This window comes from Budorcas taxicolor, chromosome X, assembly GCF_023091745.1.
Source record: "Budorcas taxicolor isolate Tak-1 chromosome X, Takin1.1, whole genome shotgun sequence".
Taxonomy (NCBI): domain Eukaryota; kingdom Metazoa; phylum Chordata; class Mammalia; order Artiodactyla; family Bovidae; genus Budorcas; species Budorcas taxicolor.
Genome location: NC_068935.1, coordinates 135,370,472 through 135,391,525, shown reverse-complemented (window position 1 = coordinate 135,391,525; position 21,054 = coordinate 135,370,472). Strand labels below are relative to the sequence as shown.

The 21,054-nt window shown below is 44.9% G+C and overlaps 1 protein-coding gene across 1 annotated transcript in view; it reads left to right on the top strand.

Moving 5' to 3' along the window:
- The first annotated feature begins 19,728 nt into the window (after positions 1-19,728).
- The window catches only part of LOC128069676 (histone-lysine N-methyltransferase PRDM7-like), a 50,229-nt gene continuing 48,903 nt past the window's right edge, over positions 19,729-21,054 (top strand). Inside the window, exons 1-3 of the mRNA XM_052662787.1 lie at positions 19,729-19,810; positions 20,215-20,331; positions 20,605-20,712. Of these exons, the coding sequence (XP_052518747.1) occupies positions 19,729-19,810; positions 20,215-20,331; positions 20,605-20,712 (307 nt within the window). The remainder of the gene's footprint in view (positions 19,811-20,214; positions 20,332-20,604; positions 20,713-21,054) is intronic.

Sequence of the window (21,054 nt, the reverse complement as noted above, 5' to 3'; positions counted from 1 at the left end):
TTCTCTATATAATAATGAACTATCCCAAAACTGATGCCCCAGTGGGTCCAGAGGAGACTAGACTCCTGTCAGCCTGAACAAAACCCCAAAATGTCCCAAAGCTAAAGTCTCAGTGGAGTGTTAGGAGCCAGACTCCCGTCACTCTGAACTGAACCCCAAAATGTCCCAAACCCAAAACCCCAGTGGGTTCTGAGGAGACAAGATTCCCATCAGCCTCAACTGAACCCACAATGTCTCAAAACCAAAACACTGGCAGGTCCAGAAGAGACCAGACACCCATCAGACTTGACTGGACCCCACAGTGTCCCAATGACAAAGTCCCAGTGGGTCCTGAGGAGACTACAATCCAGTCAGCCAGAACTGAACCCCACAGTGTCTCAAAGCTGAAGCCCAAACAGCTCCTGAGGGACCTGAGTCCTCTCTCCCTGTACTGGCCCCACAATGTCCCAAAGACAAAACCCAGCAGGTCCTGAGGCAACCAGACTCTTGTCAGCCTGAACTAACCCCACAATGACACAAAGCTGAAATCCTTCCAGCGTGCAGTAGCTAGCAATTCTGAGACCACTGTACATGTAATCTGAAGAGGAGAAAAGAACTGACAAGCGAAGACGGTGGGGGCCAGTCTCCTTGCTGCAGGAGTGGGAAGTTACAGATAAGCAAAGAACAAGAGGATGAAGCTGAGCTCCTGACCACCACTCCTTCTGGTTCTGAGTTGTTTCCAACAGGACCACCATCACCTGCATGTAGGGGCTATAACCCACTTGCCCTCTCCTGGCCTTTCCCCTTCCTCCCTGCAATGATTCCAGTGACATTTCCAGCCTTGTCCTCTCTCTCAGGCCAGGTGCATCTTTCCATCCACTGCCTCCCCATCTCACCCTGGGGGCTAACAGGCCCCTCAAGGACTGCAGTCCTGCTGCTTCCCACAGCCAGGAGGCAGCCCCAACTTCTCTATTTGCTGAGCCCAGACACCTGGTGTAAGTGAGCAGGAGCCTATGGGGCCTTCCCAGGACAGACCTCATCCTGTACCCTCTGCTGTAGCTCCTCTCTGAAGTATGGAGACAACAGTGTCTGATGTACACTCTGGGAGTTGTTTTACAGATGCTAAAAGCCCCACTGAGTGGAAGAAGTTAACTACTAGATGAGCATGAACACGTAACCCCAGGAGCTTCCATGCCTTAGGATTTGTGAGGTTAGCCGCCTGTTACCTCACCAACCAGAGAACTGTGCAAGAGCAGATCACATACTCTGTGATCCCCTCTCTCTTGTGGCCTGTACAACTGCTTTCCTGGAACCCTTCAGGTATTTCAGGGTTTAGAGTACAAGTTACCTGTCCTCCACATATTGGTGCCTTTACAATTAATGTTGCATTTTCCTTTACCACAACTGGTGCCAGGCGACTGGCTTTACTGCACTCAGGTGTGTGGACTCAAATCTGGTTCAGTAACACAGAGGCCCCCCAGGATCCCAGTTCCTTGTGCCCCAGTGACTGACAGCTCCTACTCCAGGGCGTATGGCCAACCCCCACACTAATTCCCCTCTACACCCACGGCCCTGGCCCAAGCCTAACCCCTCCATCAGGCCCTGACAAAGCTCCCTGCCCCCATGGTGCATCTCACATCCCATCCCAACCTGGTCTTTCAGAAGCCTGAACAAGACCATGCCTCTCTCCTCCTTGTGATTCCCCTCACCTGATGAAGCCAGGCCTTCATCCATTCCAGGGGACTCCAAGGTCCTAATTCTTTCCACACTCCACCTGTGTGGCTGCTGTCTGTGCCCGTCTATATGGGCCTGTGGTGATCTCCTAAAATGAGGGTTATCTTATACACAGAGAATGGGGTGAATGGTGGCCATCAAAGATGTGTCCCCAGAGAACAGAGCCATATCTTGGAAAAGGGTCTTTGCAGATGTAGTTAAAGATCTCAAGGTAAGGTCATCTAGGGTTAGGGTGACCTTCAATCCAACTGACAGAGTCCGTATAAGAGATGAAAGAGGACACAGATGAGAAGCCTCGTGAAGATGGAGGCAGAGATGGGAGGGAGGGGGCCACCAGCCCAGGGACCCCTGGAGCCCCCAAAGCTGGAAAAGGCAGGAAGGACCCTATCCTGGAGCCTCTGGAGGGACCTCAGCCCTGCACCACCTTGATCTCAGGTGTCTGGTCTCCAGGACGGGGGGAGCATGAACTCCTGTTGTTTTAAACCACCCAACATGTGGCCATTTGTTAGAGAAGCCAAAGAGAACTCACACAGCCCCTGCTCTGTAGGATCCTAGAAGTGTGGGTGTCACTAAAGGTAGATGGAGGCTGGATTATGGAACCATTAGAGTCAGCACTGCTGCTACTAAGTCGCTTCAGTCATGTCCGACTCTGTGCGACCCCATAGATGGTGGCCCACCAGGCTCCCCCGTCCCTGGGATTCTCCAGGCAAGAACACTGGAGTGGGTTGCCATTTCCTTCTCCAATGCATGAAAGTGAAAAGTGAAAGTGAAGTCGCTCAGTCATGTCTGACTCTAGCGACCCCATGGACTGCAGCCTACCAGGCTCCTCCATCCATGGGATTTTCCAGGCAAAAGTACTGGAGTGGGGTGCCATTGCCTTCCCCGAGAGTCAGCACTGGGCACTTAGAAATGCTAAAGCAGCGGCTGGACTCCAAAATGTTGAGGGGTCAAGTCTGAAGCCTGATACTAGGGGTACCTCCTGCACATGCCTCCCCAGCTTCTTATACCCAAACACCTGGTGTATTAAGTATTTAGTTCTGACTGAGGACATTTAATGTCACTGTTCACATTGCTCATTAAGAACCCACCAGTTACACAGGTGAAAACCCAATTAGGATGCTTGCTACACCAATGAGAAATTTTGAAGATGGTTGCGGGTGGGGACTTACATGCAGACAGCAGCCCTTCCACCATTCCACCCCTCGTCCACCCTCTCCACCCCCTCCTCCACCCTCCCCACACCTTCCTTCACACTCCCCACCCCCTGCTGCAACCCCCCTACTCCCACAAGGATGGTCCTCAGTGGGAAGCTGGGGGACCACACAGAGGCATCTTTAAGTAAATCCTGCCTGATCCTCAGGCTAGCTGCCCCTGAACATTCTCCAACCATCCCACTTAAAATACTCCAATATGTGCAAAGAAAATTAGAGATACCAGGGAACATTTCATGCAAAGAGGGGCACAGTAAAGGACAGAAATGGTATGGACCTAATGGAAGCAGAAGATATTAAGAAGAGGTAGCAAAAATACACAGAAGAACTATACAAAAAAAGATCATACTGACCCAGATAACCATGATAATTTGATCAGTCACCTAGAGCCAGACATCCTAGAGTGTGAAGTCAAGTGAGCCTTAGGAAACATCGCTATGAACAAAGCTAATGAAAGTGATGAAATTCCAGCTAAGCTATTTGAAATCCTGAAAGATGATGCTGTTAAAGTGCTGCACTCAATATGTGAGTAAATTTGGAAAACTCAGCAGTAGCCACAGGACTGGAAAATATCAATTTTCATTCCAATCCCAAAGAAGGGCAATGCCAAATAATGTTCAGACTATCACACAACTGCACTGATTTCACATGCTAGCAAAGTAATGCTCAAAACTCTCCAAGCAAGGCTTCAACATTCCATGAACCAAGAACTCCCAGATGTTCAAGCTGGATTTGGAAAAGGCATAGGAACCAGAGATCAAATTGCCAGCATCCACTGGATTATAAAAAAGCAAGAGAATTGCAGAAAAACATCTACTTCTGCTTCATTGACTATGCTAAATCCTTTGTGTGGATCACAACAAACTGAAAAATTCTTAAAGAGATAGGAATACCAGACCACCTTATCTGCCTCCTGGAAAATTTTATCCAGGTCAAGAAGCAACAGTTAGAACCTGACATGGACCCCTGGCCTGATTTCAAATTGAGAAAGGAGTATGTCAAGACTGTATATTGCCACCCTGATTATTTAACTTACATGCAGAGTACATCATGAGAAATGCCGGGCTGGATGAAGCACAAGCTGGAATCAAGATTGCAAGGAGTAATATCAATAAACTCAGAATGCAGATGACACCACTCTTATGGCAGAAAGCAAAGAGGAACTAAAGAGCCTCTTGATGAAAGTGAAAGAAGAGAGTGGAAAAGTAGTCTTAAAAGTCAACATTCAGAAAACAAAGATCATGGCATCCAGTTCCATCACTTCATGGCAAATAGATGGGGAAACAATGGAAACAGTGAGAGACTTTATTTTCTTGGGCTCCAAAATCACTGCAGATGGTGACAGCAGCCATGAAGTTCAAAGACGCTTGCTCTTTGGAAGAAAAGCTATGACAAACATAGACAACATATTAAAAAGCAGAGACATTACTTTGCTGACCAAGGTCCGTCTAGTCAAAGCTAAGGTTTTTCCAATAGTTATGTATGGATGTGAGAATTGGGCCATAAAGAAAGCTGAGTGCCAAAGAACTGATACTTTTGAACTGTGGTGTTGGAGAAGACTCTTGAGAGTCTCTTGGATTGCAAGGAGATCCAACCAGTCCATCCTAGAGGAAATCAACCCTGAATATTCATTGGAAGTACTCATGCTGAAGCTGAAGCTCCAATACTTTGGCCACCTGATGTGAAGAACTGACTCATTGGAAAAGACCCTGATGCTGGGAAAGATTTAAGGAGAGAGGAGAAGGGGGTGACAGAGAATGAGATGGTTGGATGGCATCACTGACTCGATGGACATGAGTTTGAGTAAGCTCTGGGAGTTGGTGATGGACAGGGAAGCCTGGCGTACTGCAGTTCGTGGGGTCGCAAAGAGTCAGACATGACTGAGCAACTGAACTGAACTGAACTGAACTATGGAACACTGAGTTAAAATCATGAGGTATCTATCACACCACACTTATTAGGACTGCTGCACTCCATATACATGACACTATCAACTCCTGGAGGATGAAGAACAATAAGTCTCCCTCACTGCTGGTGGGATATATGTACAGCCACTTGAGAACACAGCTGGGCAGTGTTTTTCCAAAGCCAAAACACTGGATCCAACAATCATGTGTTCAGTGTTGACAACTGCTTTGAAAATTTATCCCAAATTCAAAGAAGGATGCAATTATGCACAGCAGCATTATTCATAATAGCTTAAAAAATGAAAAAAAATCAGGATATTCTTTAATAGATGAATGCATAAGCAAAGTGGGGTACATCCATGTCAAGATGAGTAGAATATGCCACCCCGAAATATGCCTCTCTGGCATAAGGATTATTTCAGTCTAATTAAAAAAAAAAAAGAAATCTCAGAAAATTCAGTAGCAATTGCCCTTTTGTGAAGGACTTTTACAACAGAGAACTCTACATACTTAAGGGTTATCCCTCTTTGCACCAGAAGTAGATGTAACTCTCAAGTAATTTGTATCAGTGGAGAGGTTCTGACTTAAATCTGCAACAATCATATACCTCTTCACTATGTTTGCATGATAACTTGTTGTAACAGGATTCCCCCTTCCCCAAGGTTTTTCTTTTATTTTTCTCTAAAGATTGTATTTGAGGTGATGGTTTTGGAAAGTTCAAGGAGTGACTCAGGTTTCCTGGATAGTTCCCCTATATACAAGAGTTATAAAAGTTATTAAACATTTGCTTTTCTGATGATGATGTCTCAAACTCATTGCTTTTATAAAGGAACCAGAGAATGAGACTGGGCTCCTAAAGGCCACTCCTCATCTAACTTGCTTCTATCAGTGTTGCAGTGAAAAGGAAAAAAAAGAGAAATGATTTTCTTTTCTTTCCTGAGAACAAAGAAGATAAAGAGAATGGTGAGCAGGCCTGATCCCTCCTAGATTTTCCTTTACTGCTCCTAATCTGTATTCTGTAACTAAGTCTGCTTTTCTGCCCCCTAACTCTGCTTGAGCTACTTCCTGCACTGATTCTCCTCTAACCCCGTACTACTTATACCCTGGTGCTTGCCTTTCCCACAGACCACCCCTTGTAGTTTTCCTTCTTTTTGCATTTCAGAAAGAAAGCAGCAGTGCAATGAACCAGAGATAAACAGACCCAGTACTGGGCTACCTGATACCAGCTCTGATTATTGTGGGGGTTTATTGCTGTTGTTATTTTATAATTTTATTTATTTATTTATTGTATATTTTGGGGTATGCTGGGTCTTTGCTACTGCGTGGACTTTCCTCTAGTTGAGGAGACTGTGGGCTTTTCCTTGTTGCACTGTGAAGGCTTCTCATTCAACTATTGAGCCTGTGCTTGAGAGCCTGGGAGCCACAACTGCTGAGCCCAAATGCTGCAACTACACAAGCCAGCACACCCTGGAGCCTGTGCTCTGCAACAAGAGACGACACAGCAATGAGAAGCCCTCACATCACAAGGAAGAGTAGCGCCCCCTCACTGAAACTAGAGAAAACCCATGCACAGCAACAAGGACAGTGCAGCCAAAAATAGATAAATGAAATAAATAAGAAAAATCAACATTTTAGAAAACTACAGTAAAACAGATAATCAACAAGGACCTACTATATAGCACAGGCAACTACATTCAACATTCTGTAAAAAACCTATAAAGAGAAAGATGGTGAAATAGAAGGACATGCGCTCATCTTCTCCTACGAGAACTCCAAAATTGCAATTCACTGCTAAACAACCATCTACAGGATAATGTTGGATCCCACCAAAAAAAGATACCCCAAGTCCAAGGGCAAAGGAAAAGCCCCAACAAGATGGTAGGAGGGGCAAAATCACATTTAGAATCAAACCCCATGCCTTCCAGAGACACTTGGAGGGCTCAAACAAAACCTCGTGTGTACCAGGACCCAGAGGCCCCACAGAGAATGATCAGACCTGCCTTTGAGTGTTTGAGTGTCTCCTGTGGAGTCATGGGTCAGCAGTGGGCTGCCACATGGACAGGGGCTCTGGCTGCAGCAGAGACCTGGGTCATGAACCACGTGGCATAAGCCCTCTTGGAGGAAGCTGTTATTAGGCGCATCATAGAGATGCCTAGCAGACGACCCAGAAACTGCAGAATAATTATACCAAAGAAATTCTCACACTGTGAAGAAAGTTCTAGGACCCACAACAGATTTCCCAACCTGGGGATATGGCAAAGGGACTGAGAACCTCCAAGGAATTTGACTTTGGAAGCCAGTGGGATTTGATTAGAACTTCCATAGGACTGGGGAAACAGACTCTTGGAGGGCACAAACAAAATCTTGTGTGCACCAGGACCCAGGAGAAAGGAGCAGTGTCCCCACAAGTGACTGAGTTGGACTTCCCTGTAAGAGTCCAGGAGTCTCTGGTGGAAGCATGGGTCAACACTTTGGCCTCAGGCCAAACAACAGGGAGGGAACACAACCTCCCCCATCAACAGAAAATTGGATTAAATATTAGTGAGCATGGCTCTGCCAATCAGAACAAGACCCAAGTTCGCCCATAGTCATTGTCTCCCATCAGGAAGCTTCCATAACTCTCTTATCCTGATTCATAAGAGGGCAGACAGAATGAAAACCACAATCACAGAAAATTAACCAAACGGATCCCATGGACTACAGCCTTGTCTAACTCAATGAAACTATGAGCTGTGCCATGTAGGGCCATCCAAAACGAACGGGACATTGTGGAGAGTTCTGACAAAATGTGGTCCACTGGAGAAGGGAATGGCAAACCACTTAAGTATTCGTGCCTTGAGAACCCCATGAACAGTATGAAAAGGCAAAAAGATAGGACACTGAAAGAGATGGAGACGGCAAGAGTGAACATTGACATTTTAGGAATTAGTGAACTAAAATGGACTGGAATACGTGAATTTAATTCAGATGATCATTACCTCTACTACTGTGGGCAAGAATCCCTTAGAAGAAATGGAGTAGCCCTCATAGTCAACAAAAGAGTCCAAAATGCAGTACTTGGGTGCAATCTCAAGAAGGACAGAATGATCTCAGTTCGTCTCCACGGCAAACCATTCAGTTTCACACTACTCCAAGTCTGTGCCTCAACCACTAATTCCAAAGAAGCTGAAGTTGAATAGATCTATGAGGACCTACAAGACTTTCTAGAACTAATACAAGTAAAGATGACCTTTTCCTCATAGGGGACAGGAATGCAAAAGTAGGAAGTCAATCAGACTATACTACAAAGCTACAGTCATCAAGACAGTACGGTACTGGAACAAAGACAGAAATATAGATCAACAGGACAAAATAGAAAAATAGACAAATCCATGTACCTATGGACACCTTATCTTTGATAAAGGAGGCAAAAATATACAGTGGAGAAAAGACAATCTCTTTAACAAGTTGTGCTTGGAAAACTGGTCAACTACCTGTAAAAGAATTAAACTAGAACACTTTCGAAGACAATACACAAAAGTAAACTCAAAATGGATTAAAGATCTAAATGGAAGACCAGAAACTATAAAACCCATGGAGGAAAACATAGGCAGAACACTCTCTTACATAAATCACAGGAAGATGCTCTATGACCCACCTCCCAAAAAAGGAAAAAATAAACAAACATGACCTAGTTAAACTTTAAAGCTTTTCCACAAGGAAGGAAACTATCAGTTCAGTTCAGTCACTCAGTCGTGTCCAACTCTTTGTGACCCCATGAATCCCAGCACCACAGGCCTCCCTGTCCAACACCAACTCCTGGAGTTAACTAAAACTCATGTCCATCGAGTTGGTGATGCCATTCAGCCACATCATCCTGTCGTCCCCTTCTCCTTCTGCCCCCAATCCTTCCCAGCAAGAGAGTCTTTTCCAATGAGTAAACATTTCGCATGAGGTAGCCAAAATATTGGAGTTTCAGCTTTAGCATCAGTCCTTACAATGAACACCCAGGACTGATCTCCTGTAGAATGGAATGGTTGGATCTCCTTGCAGTCCAAAGGACTCTCAAGAGTCTTCTCCAACATCACAGTTCAAAAGCATCAATTCTTAGGCGCTTAGCTTTCTTCACAGTCCAACTCTCATATCCATACATGATAACTGGAAAAACCATAGCCTTGACTAGACGGACCTTTGTTGGCAAACTAATGTCCCTGCTTTTTAATATGCTATATGCTGCTGCTGCTGCCAAGTCGCTTCAGTCATGTCCGACTCTGTGCAACCCCATAGATGGCAGCCCACCAGGCTCCCCCATCCCTGGGATTCTCCAGGCAAGAACACTAGAGTGGGTTGCCATTTCCTTCTCCAATGCATGAAAGTGAAAGGTGAAAGTGAAGTTGCTCAGTCGTGTTCGACTCTTAGCGACCCCATGGACTGCAGCCTACAAGGCTCCTCCGTCCATGGGATTTTCCAGGCAAGAGTACTGGAGTGGGGTGCCATTGCCTACTCCGAATATGCTATATAGGTTGGTCATAACTTTTCTTCCAAGGAGTAAGCGTCTTTTAATTTCATGGCTGCAATCATCATCTGCAGTGATTTTGGAGCCCCTCAAAATAAAGTCTGACACTCTTTCCCCATCTATTTCCCATGAAGTGATAGGACTATGCCAGGAGCCAGCGTGAGGAATCCCACCCATGACAAGGTCATGCGGAGAAGCCTGATGGGCAAGGCGAGTCAGGCCTCAGGGTTCCCCCTGATATTTCTTGAGCATGTACCTCAAAAATAAGAATCTGCCTGCCTTATTGTATTGTACTTTTCCACTCTTCTGACACACTCTGGAAAAAGTTAACTCAGGGCTTTAGTCTTCTGCATTTCAAAGGGATGTTTCAGTTCAAACCCCCTCTGATAACTCTCTAGCTTGCCTAACAGGTTCCCCCGGACTTTTTACAGCTTGTGAATTGTTTACAGTCTCCCAACCACGAGAGGCACAGGAAGCTTAAAACATCCTAGGACTGCAGGGGCTTCTGAGGTGTCAAGATCATTAGAATAAAACTGATTCAGCATTTCATTGTTGAGCCAATACTTGCTGCCAAATTTTCATATCTTTATTTGTTGATATAGTTGGTATATAGAAAAAAACAAGTAGCAACATTAGATCTTTGAGTTAAGTACCTTCTTTGTTATAACCCACTGAGCCTTTGTTCTATAGAGATGTAACTTTAGTGCTTTAAGGACATGCAGATTAAAGAAAAACACTTCAGGGAAAACGAGATTAACATTCATTAAGGAAGAGAGCCAAAAAGTGTTAACAAGCCTCTTGGCCAGAAGATAATGTAAATCACCTGAGACCTTTTGTATACGAAAAGATATACAAAAAGGGTCAGGACTGCTGCCCCTGCATGACTCCGTATCTTCCATTATGTAAAGTTTAGGGTATATAAACACTTTTTAAATAATAAAGTTGGAGGGGTTTTTGCACAAGCTTGGCCTCCCCCGTGTCGATTCTTTCTCTTGCTCCCTCTTCCTCCCTCTCCTTTTCAGGCTCATCCCTTGGAACACAGAGGCTCACCGAGTCTACTTACTTGCCCAGGCTTCCGAGACCCATGCGAGAGGGAGCCCAAGGCAGGGCACTTCCGATATTCAAGCGGGTGCCTGTGGCCCAACGTAGACGGTGCAAGTTCCTTGTCTGGAACTTTACTGGTTTTCCATGTAAACCAAGTTAATCAGCCTCTTTTCTCCACTAAATTTTCCTACTACACGATTTCTTCCTAATCTAATCTTATATTTACAAATAAATAAGTTTTTCCTTGCCTACGCCATCCCCACTTTGAATTACCCTGGATCCACGGGGGCTGGACCCTGGCAGGACTAGATGCCATGATCTTCATTTTCTGAATGTTGAGCTTTAAGCCAACTTTTTCACTCTCCTCTTTCACTTTCATCAAGAGGCTTTTCAGTTCCTCTTCACTTTCTGCCATAAGAGTGGTGTTATTTGCATATCTGAGGTTATTGATATTTCTCCTGGCAATCTTGATTCCAGATTGTGCTTCTTCCAGCCCAGTGTTTCTCATGATGTACTCTGCATAGAAGTTAAATAAGCAGAGTGACAATATGCAGCCTTGACATACTCCTTTTCCTATTTGGAACCAGTCTGTTGTTCCATGTCCAGTTCTAACTGTTGCTTCCTGACCTGCATACAGGTTTCTCAAGAGGCAGGTCAGGTGGTCTGGTATTCCCATCTCTCTCAGAATTTTCCACAGTTTACTGTGATCCACACAGTCAAAGGTTTGGCATAGTCAATAAAGCAGAAATAGATGTTTTTCTGGAACTCTCTTGCTTTTTCCATGATCCAGTGGATGTTGGCAATTTGATCTCTGGTTCCTCTGCCTTTTCTAAAACAAGCATGAACATCTGGAAATTCACGGTTCACATATTGCTGAAGCCTGGCTTGGAGAATTTTGAGCATTACTTTACTAGTGTGTGAGATGAGTGCAATTGTGCAGTAGTTTGAGGATTCTTTGGCATTGCCTTTCTTTGGGATTGGAATGAAAACGGACCTTTTCCAGTCCTGTGGCCACTGCTGAGTTTTCCAAATTTGCTGGCATATTGAGTGCAGCACTTTCACAGCATCATCTTTCAGGATTTGAAATAGCTCAACTGGAATTCCATCACCTCCACTAGCTTTGTTCATAGTGATGCTTTCTAAGGCCCACTTGACTTCACATTCCAGGATGTCTGGCTCTAGGTGAGTGATCACACCATCGTGATTATCTGGGTCATGAAGATCTTTTTTGTACAGTTTCTGTGTATTCTTGCCGCCTCTTCTTAATATCTTCTGCTTCTGTTAGTTCCATACCATTTCTGTCCTTTATCGAGCTCATCTTTGCATGAAATGTTCCCTTGATATCTCTAATTTTCTTGAAGAGATCTCTAGTCTTTCCCATTCTGTTGTTTTCCTCTATTTCTTTGCACTGATCACTGAGCAAGGCTTTCTTACCTCTCCTTGTTATTCTCTGGAACTCTGCATTCAGATGCTTATATCTTTCCTTTTCTCCTTTGCTTTTTGCTTCTCTTCTTTTCACAGCTATTTGTAAGGTTTCCCCAGATAGCTATTTTGCTTTTTTGTATTTCTTTTCCATGGGGATGGTCTTGATCTCTGTCTCCTGTACAATGTCACGAACCTCAGTCCATAGTTCATCAGGCCCTCTGTCTATCAGATCTAGTCCCTTAAATCTATTTCTCACTTTCACTGTATAATCATAAGGGATTTGATTTAGGTCATACCTGAATGGTCTAGTGGTTTTCCATAGTTTCTTCCATTTAAGTCTGAATTTGGCAATAAGCAGTTCATAATGTGAGTCACAGTCATCTCCTGGTCTTGTTTTTGCTGACTGTATAGAGCTTGTCCATCTTTGGCTGCAAAGAATATAATCAATCTGATTTTAGTGTTGACCATCTGGTGATGTCCATGTGTAGAGCCTTCTCTTGTGTTGTCGGAAGAGGGTGTTTGCCATGACCAGTGTGTTCTCTTGGCAAAACTCTCTTAGCCTTTGCCCTTCTTCATTCTGTATTCCAAGGCCAAATTTGCCTGTTACCCCAGGTGTTTCTTGACTTCCTTCTTTTGAATTCCAGTCCCATATCATGAAAAGGACATCTTTGGGGGGGGGGGGTTAGTTCTAAAAGATCTTGTAGGTCTTCATAGAACTGTTCAACTTCAGCTTCTTCAGCGTTACTGGTTAGGGCATAGATTTGGATTACTGTGATACTGAATGGTTTGCCTTGGAGATGAACAGAGATCATTCTGTCCTTTTGATATTGCATCCAAGTACTGCATTTTGGATTCTTTTGTTGACCATGGTGGCTACTCCATTTCTACTAAGGGATTCCTGCCCACAGTAGTAGATATAATGGTCATCTGAGTTAAATTCACCCATTCCAGTCCATTTTAGTTCGCTGATTCCTAGAATGTCGATGTTCACTCTTGCCATCTCTTGTTAGACCACTGCTAATTTGCCTTGATTCATGGACCTGGCATTTCAGGTTCCTATGCAATATTGCTCTTTACAGCATCGGACCTTCCTTCTATCACCAGTCACATCCACAGCTGGGTATTGTTTTTGCTTTGGCTCCATCCCTTTATTCTTTCTGGAGTTATTTCTCCACTGATCTCCAGTAGCATATTGGGCACTACCGACCCGGGGAGTTCCCTTTTCAGTATCCTATCATTTTGCTTTTTCATACTGTTCATGGGGTTCTCAAGGCAAGAATACTGAAGTGGTTTGCCATTTCCTTCTCCAGTGGACCACACTGTGTCAGACCTCTCCACCATGACCCATCAGTCTTATGTGGCCCCACATGGCATGGCTTAGTTTCACTGAGTTAGACAAGGCTGTGGTCCATTTGATCAGATTGACTTGTTTTCTGTGATTATGGTTTCAGTGTGTCTGCCCTCTGATGCCCTCTTGCAACACCTATCATCTTACTTGGGTTTCTCTTACCTTGGATGTGAGGTATCTCTTCATGGCTGCTCCAGCAAAGTGCAGCTGGGCTCCTTACCTCGGACAAGGAGTATCTCCTCACAGCCACCCTCCTGACCTTGAACATAGAGTAGCTCCTCTCACCCCTCCTGTGCCAGCACAGCCCCCGCTCCTTGGATGTGGGGTTACTCCTCTCGGCCACCGCCCCTGACCTCGGGCATGGGGTAGCTCCTCTCGGCCGCTCCTGCACCATCACAGCCTGGCACTCTCAGTCGCCGTCCCTGACCTTGGGCGAGGGGTAGCTCCTCTCGGCCACGCTTCTGTGCTGTCCATCACAGCCGTGTGCTTCCCTGGTGCCTCAGATGGTAAAGTGTCTGCCTGAAATGCTGGAGACCCAGGTTCAAACCCTGGGTTCGGAAGATCTCCTGGAGAAGGAAACAGCAACCTACTCCAGTACTCTTGCCTGGAGAATCCCACGGACGGAGGAGCCTTGTAGGCTGCAGTCCATGGGGTCGAAAATAATAGCAAACCAAACAACTGACAAAAAAAATCTATCTCCAAAATATACAAGCAGCTCATGCAGCTCAATAACAGAAAAATAAATGACCCAATCAAAAAGTGGGCCAAATAACTAAACAGACATTTCTCCAAAGAAGACACACAGATGGCCAACAAACACATGAAAAGATGCTCAACATCACTCACTATCAGACGAATGCAAATGAAAACCACAATGAGGTCCCATCTCAAGCCAGTCAGAATGGCTACCATCTAAAAGTCTACAAACAATAAATGCTGGAGATGGTGTGGAGAAAAGGGAACCTTCTTACACTGTTGGTGGGAATGCAAACTAGTACATCCACTATGGAGAACAGTGTGGAGATTCCTTTAAAAAACTGGAAATAGAACTACCATACGACCCAGCAATCCCACTGCTGGACAAACACACTGAGGAAACCAGAACTGAGAGAGACGCCCATACCCCAATATGCATTGCAGCACTGTTTACAATAGCTAAAACATGGAAGCAACCTAGATGTCCACAGGCAGACGAATCGATAAGTTGTAGTACATATACACAATGGAATATTACTCAGCTATTAAAAATAACACATTTGAGTCAGTTCTAATGAGGTATATGAAACTGGAGCCTGTTATTCAGAGTGAAGTAAGTCAGAAAGAAAAACACCAATACATAATGTTAACGCATATATATGGGATTTAGAAAGATGGTAACGATGACCCTATACACAAAAGCAAAAGAGACACAGATGTAAAGGACAAACTTTTGGACTCTGTGGGAGAAGGCGAGGGTGGGATGATATGACAGAATAGCATTGAAACATGTGTATTACCATATGTGAAATAGATGCATTAAACAGGGCACTCAAAGCTGGTGTACTAGGACAACTCAGGGATGGAATTGGGAGGGAAGTGGAAGGGAGGTTCGGGGCAAGGGGACACATGTACACCTGTAGCTGACTCATGTCAATGTATGCAAAAACCACCACAATATTGTAATATAATCAACCTCCAACTAAAATAAGTAATTTTTTTAAAAGTAAGAAGTCGAGATACCTGGAGTAACAAGCAAGTTTGGCCTTGGAGTACAAAATGAAGCAGGGCAAAGGTTAACAGAGTTGTGCAAAGGAAACGCACTGGTCATAGCAAACACCATCTTCCAATAACCCAAGAGAAGACTCTACACATGGACATCACAAGATGGTCAATACTGAAATCTGATTGATTATGTTCTTTGCAGCCAAAGATGGAGAAGCTCTATACAGTCAGCAGAAACAATACTGGGAGCTGACTGTGGCTCAGATCACGAACTCTTTATTGCAAAATTCAGACTGTGATTGAAGAAATTAGGGAAAACCCCTGGGCCACTCAGGTATGACCCAAATCAAATCCCTTGTGATTATACAGTAGAAATGACAAATAGATTCAGGGTATTAGATGTGATAAACAGAGTGCCTGAAGAACTAAGGATGGAGGTTCCTAACATTGTTCAGGAGGCCATGATCAAAACCATCCACCAAAATGAAATGAAGAAAGGCAAAACACTTGTCTGAGAGGGCCTTACAAATAGCTGAGGAAAGAAGAGAAGCTAAAGGCAAAGGAGAAATGGAAAAAGATATATCCATCTGAATGCAGAGTTCCAAAGAATAGAAAGGAAATATAAGAAAAACTTCTTAAGTGAACAATGCAAAAAATAGCAGGAAACAATAGAATGGGAAAGACTAGAGATCTCATTTAAAAAATTAGAGAAACCAGGGGAACATTTCATGCAAAGATGGGCACAGTGAAGGATAGAAATGGTATAGACCATTTCTGAAGCAGTAAATATTAAGAAGAGGTGGCAAGAATACACAAAAGCACTATACAAAAGAAATCTTAGTGACCCAGATAACCACGATGGTGTTATCACTCACCTAGAGGCAGACATCCTGGAATGTGATGTCAAATGTGCTTTAGGAGTCATCAATATGAACAAAGCTAGTGGAGGTGATGAAATTCCAACTAAGCTATTTGAAGGCCTAAAAGATGATGCTGTTAAAGTGCTGCACTCAATATGCCAGCAAATTTGGTAAACTTGGCAGTGGCCACAGGAGTGGAAAAGGTCAGTTTTAATTCCAATCCCAAAGAAAGGCACTGCCAAAGAATGTTCAAACTATTGCACAATTGCATTCATCTCACATGCTAGCAAAATAATGCTCAAAATTCTCCAAGTGAAGTTTCAACATATGTGAACCAAGCCTTTCCAAATGTTCAAGCTGAATTTCTAAAATGGAGTGGAACCAGAGATCAAATTACCAACATCGACTGGATTATAGAAAAAGCAAGAGAGTCCAGAAAAATATCTACTTCTTACTTATTGACTATGCCAAAGCCTTTGACTGTGTGGATCATAACAAACTGTTGGAAAGTTCCCCAAATATGGGAATACCAGACCACCTTACTGGCCTCCTGAGAAATCTGTATGAAGGTCAAGAAGCAACAGTTAGAAGCAGACATGGAACAATGGACTGGTTCTAAATTGGGAAAGGTGTATATCAAGGCTGTATGTTGTCACCGTGTTTACTTATGTGCAGAGTACATCATGCAAAATGTCAGGCTGGATGAAGCACAAGCTGGAATCAAGATTGCCAGGAGAAATATCAATAACCTCAGATATGCAGACGACACCACCCTTATGGCAGAACGTGAAGCAGAATGAGCCTCTTGATTAAAGTGAAAGAGGAGAGTTAAAAAGCTGGCTTAAAACTCAGCATTCAGAAAACGAAGATCATGGCATCTGGTCCCATCACTTCATGACAAATAGATGGGAGAAAATGGTAACAGATTTTATTTTCTTGGGCTCCAAAATCACTGTAGATGGTGACTTCAGCCATGAAATTCAAAGATGCTTGCTCCTTGGGAGAAAAGCTCTGACCAACCTAGACATCATATTAAAAAGCAGAATCATTATTTTGTCGACAAAGGTCTGTCTAGTCAAAGCTATGGGTTTTCCAGTAGTCATATATGGATGTGAGAGTTGGACTATAAAGAAAGCTGAGTGCCGAAGAATTGATACTTTTGAACCGTGGTCTTGGAGAAGACTCTTGAGAGTCCCTTGGACAGCAAGGAAATCCAACCAGTCCATTCTAAAGGAAATCAGTCCTGAAGATTCATTGGAAGGACTGATGCTGAAGCTCCAATACTTTGGCCACCTGACACGAAGAACTGACTCATTGGAAAAGATCCTGATGCTGGGAAAGATTGAAGGTGGGAGGAGAAGGGGCTGACAGAGGATGAGATGGTTGGATGGCATCAACGACTCGATGGACATGAGTTGAACAAACTCTAGCAGATATTAATGAACAGGGAAGCCTGTCATACTGTGGTACATGGCATCACAAAGAGTCGCACACAACTGAGTGACTGAACTGAACTGATAAGGGGAAAGAATATGAAGAAGAATAGATTTCTATATCTATACTAGACCAGCTGAAATGTAAAGGATGTGATGGTTACTGGTTCTGACCCTCAAGACTTCAATCAACTGAAGCTTAGAGTCTGCCACAGCCCAAGACCCTTAATGAACATGTCTGTAAATTTAAAGTGTTAGTCACTCACTCATGTCTGACTCCTTGCAACTTCATGGACCACCAGGCTCCTCTGTCTATGGGATTCTCCAGGCAAGAATATTGGAGTGCATTGCCATGCCCTCCTCTGGGGATCTTCCCCACCTAGGGATTGAACACAGGTCTTCTTCTGTGGGCAGATTGCTTACCGTCTGAGCTACCATGGAAGCCTGAACATGCCTTTTCCCATTGATTAAAGCTTCCCCACCTTTGCGGTTTAGAGAGACACTGCTCTGGAAAGCTGCATGGTGTTCCCCATAGTTCTGCAAGTAATACACTTTTCCTTCCCATGAGCTTTGGCTGGGTTGTATCTTCTGGCTCAACACCCACCAAGAACTTTTCTGGCAACATTTCTCCATCCAGAATCCCAACCACCACTAGATACTAATTCTACAGTCAGTCGTCTTGCTTCCAATACATGGAAATCACCTTATTTTTCTGTGAGCAAATCTACCTAATGGCCAGAAACAGTGTCCTTATTTTATCTTGTGAGGTTAGTAGGAGGTGTCAAGCAAACTCAGCTCTGTGGATCCATTGTCCTCCAGTTCTTTGCCTCGTTTTACAGAAAACACTTGCAAGGTTTTATTTATATCTCATTTCTGAAGGCTTTTGATACCTACATTAAATACACAGATTACTCATCAGTGCCACTTCTACTTTGAGGTTAAAAGTTTTTTCTAAGGAAAGGTCTCTGGTAGCTCAGATGGTAAACCGTCTGCCTACAATGCAGGAGACCCTGGTTCGATCCGTGGGTCGGGAAGATCCCCTGGAGAAGGAAGTGGCAACCCACTCCAGGACTCTTGCCTGGAAAACCCCACGGACTGAGGATCCTGGTAGGCTACAGTCCATGGGGTCGCAAAGAGTCAGACACGACTGAGGGACTTCACTTCAATTCACTTCACTTCACTTCACTTCACAAGTGGGCCTAGGAGAAAGTCCGGGAGCACGACTGCCATCTAGTGGAGCTGAGATTCTAGCTGAGGGCACTGGAAGGAAACATCCAGCCTGAGAACAACCCGCCCACTTGAGGATACAGGCCTAAAAGGCAATGCCTGGAAACAAGCAAAGAAAATGGCCAAAATGCGCCTGCGCGCTGGAGGCTTCTTGACGGACACACCCCCTGAGCAGCCAATCCCCGAGCAGTTGGGTGGGGCCTCCTTCTCTCTCCACACCCTTCCAGCACCTATTGGCAGGACTGCCTCTGTCACAACGCTGATTGGTCGCTTGTGCCTGACAGGATACAGGCTGGCTGCTCGCCCTTCACTTCGCCTCAACGCGGCAGGACTCCACACCACCGAGCTCTGAACGAGCCTAGGGCCAGGTTTGGCAGCGCCGCAGGACAGCTGGGAGACTTACCGGAACACACCCTGCACAACCCTCACAAACCCTTACCCTGATGGCTTCAAATTCCAGGGTGAGAGGCCCCAAATCCCGTCAGCTTTGAAGAACCTGGGTCTTAACCTGAAGGGAGCTCGCGTCTCTTCAGCTTCAGGGACTACAAGTCCCTTCACTCCCAGCAACACTAAATCCTCTAGTGCTGTGACCCTCAAATACCTAGAGCAACCCCAGTTCCCCTCAGGCTGAGGCACCCTCAAAATAGCACCCGCAGAGAGACCAAATTTCCTTAACTTCGGAGACCCTGAATACCTCAGCCTGGGAGCTCTTGAAACTCGTCGTCCTCAAGACTCCCACTGTCCTGCCTGTCAGAGACCTAAAGCCCCTTAACAAGAAACCTCCGATTTCCTCAGCCTCAAAGATCCAAAGTTCTCTCACCCTGAACATGCTACATCAGCCAAAACATCCCCAGTCCCCTCTGTCTGAGGATCCCAGTTCCTTCAGCCCCCATGTCGCAGATCTCCTCAAGTGGAGCGACTTGTCTCTTAAACGTAGAACCCATGATATGCCCAGGTTTTTCCGAGTTCCCGGGCGGAGATCCTCAAAACACTTCTTAGAGAAATATTCCCTTTCCTGCACTGGAACAGAGCCCTGATTTCAGCCTGACCCCAGTCCAGCAGTTAGGGGCTTCTAGGTCTCCTCAGGACTCCCTCTGTTACCCACAGACATGTCCCTCCCAGTGCCTTTCCTCAGAGGGGCTGAATTGTAGGGGAACCATAGAAACCAAATCTAGTTCACATTAGGCTGGCCTGTCATAGCTGATCAGGATCCGTCCATCCCACCAACACCCTCACTCCAACTTTCCCCACACCTTCCTGCCCTGGACACTCCACCCAAGAAAGACAGACCAGGCTCTGGACAGTGATCTGGGCTATCTCAACATCTTCTTCTTCCACAGGCACCTTGGCATTGAGGCAGTCCCATGGCTGTGAGCCCAAACAGGTCTCCAGAGAAGAGCACTGAGGGAGATGCTGGGAGAACAGAATGGAAGCCCATGGTGAGAGGTGGAGGTGGCAAAGCTGGGCTCTAAGCCAGCTCTATAGGAAGGACATGGCACCGGCCCCTGAAGGACCACAAACTGCTTGCCTGGGCAGCTGAGTGAACTTCTCTGTGAACGTACACAGGATGGGAATGCCTGGTCCTGTCTGAGATGCTGGGGTGGAGTGGGACAAAACAGGACACTAGCATCATCAACTTCTCTGTGTCCAGGGAGAGTGAGAAAAATACTCAGTGTTTGTTCAGTTAAGCAGGACACAGGCAGGAAGGAAAGTCTTCATCCCTGTCTCACAAAGACCATCCAGTAGCTTCAGGCTACTCCCTGCACAAAAGGTGGAGGAGAAGTCAGCTCTAAGGTCTGACATATATTAGTAAGTCACCGATGGAATCTACTATTTTCCTTAGGCCAAAGATGCTTTCAAAGACATTTCCATATACTTCACCAAGGAAGAATGGGCAGAGATGGGAGAATGGGAAAAAGTCCGATATAGGAATGTGAAAAGGAACTACAAAGCACTGATTGCTATAGGTAACATGAAGTGCTGGATGCCTGTGAGCCTGGAAAACATGTAACAGGTCTTCACCCTTAGTGTTTACTTGGCCCTCTCTTAGGTGGCTTCTTCTGCTCACAGTTCCCTTTTGTGTGGAGACTAACCTGGAGGAAATTTTTATTCTTTTGTATCAAAGTGGGGTTGACCCATTCTTCCAGCCCATTCTACTGATTTCCCTGACTTTGTGACACTTTCCATTGCTTCTGTGCTTTGTGCCTCCTTCTTATAACATATATTTTGCTTCTTTCCAGGTTTCAGAGCCACTCAACCAGCTTTCATGCATCACCGCAGGCAGGTCATCAAACCCCAGGTAGATGACACTGAAGATTCTGCGGAAGAATGGACACCAAGGCAACAAGGTGAGGGGCCAGAAGGATTTAGAGGTGTCTTCAAGAAACCAGCCTGGGCTTAGGTCTCAACTGCATCTCAGCCATTAGCAAAGAAAACATAATTTTCATCATGCAAAGTGGTTGTGGCTGAGTATTGACATGAGCCTGAGTGAAGGTAAAGGTATAGGTTTTCCAGTGTTTTCTGTTTTATCTTTAAAATGTATCATTCTTTCTAAAAATAATTATTTTTGCTAAAGATCCTTAATTAAAGGCAATTAAACATACCCTAGACTATAAATTCACCAAAGAGGTCTCTAATACTAATCTCATAATAATTTGGTTATTGGATTAAATCTTTTAGCAGAGGAAGTG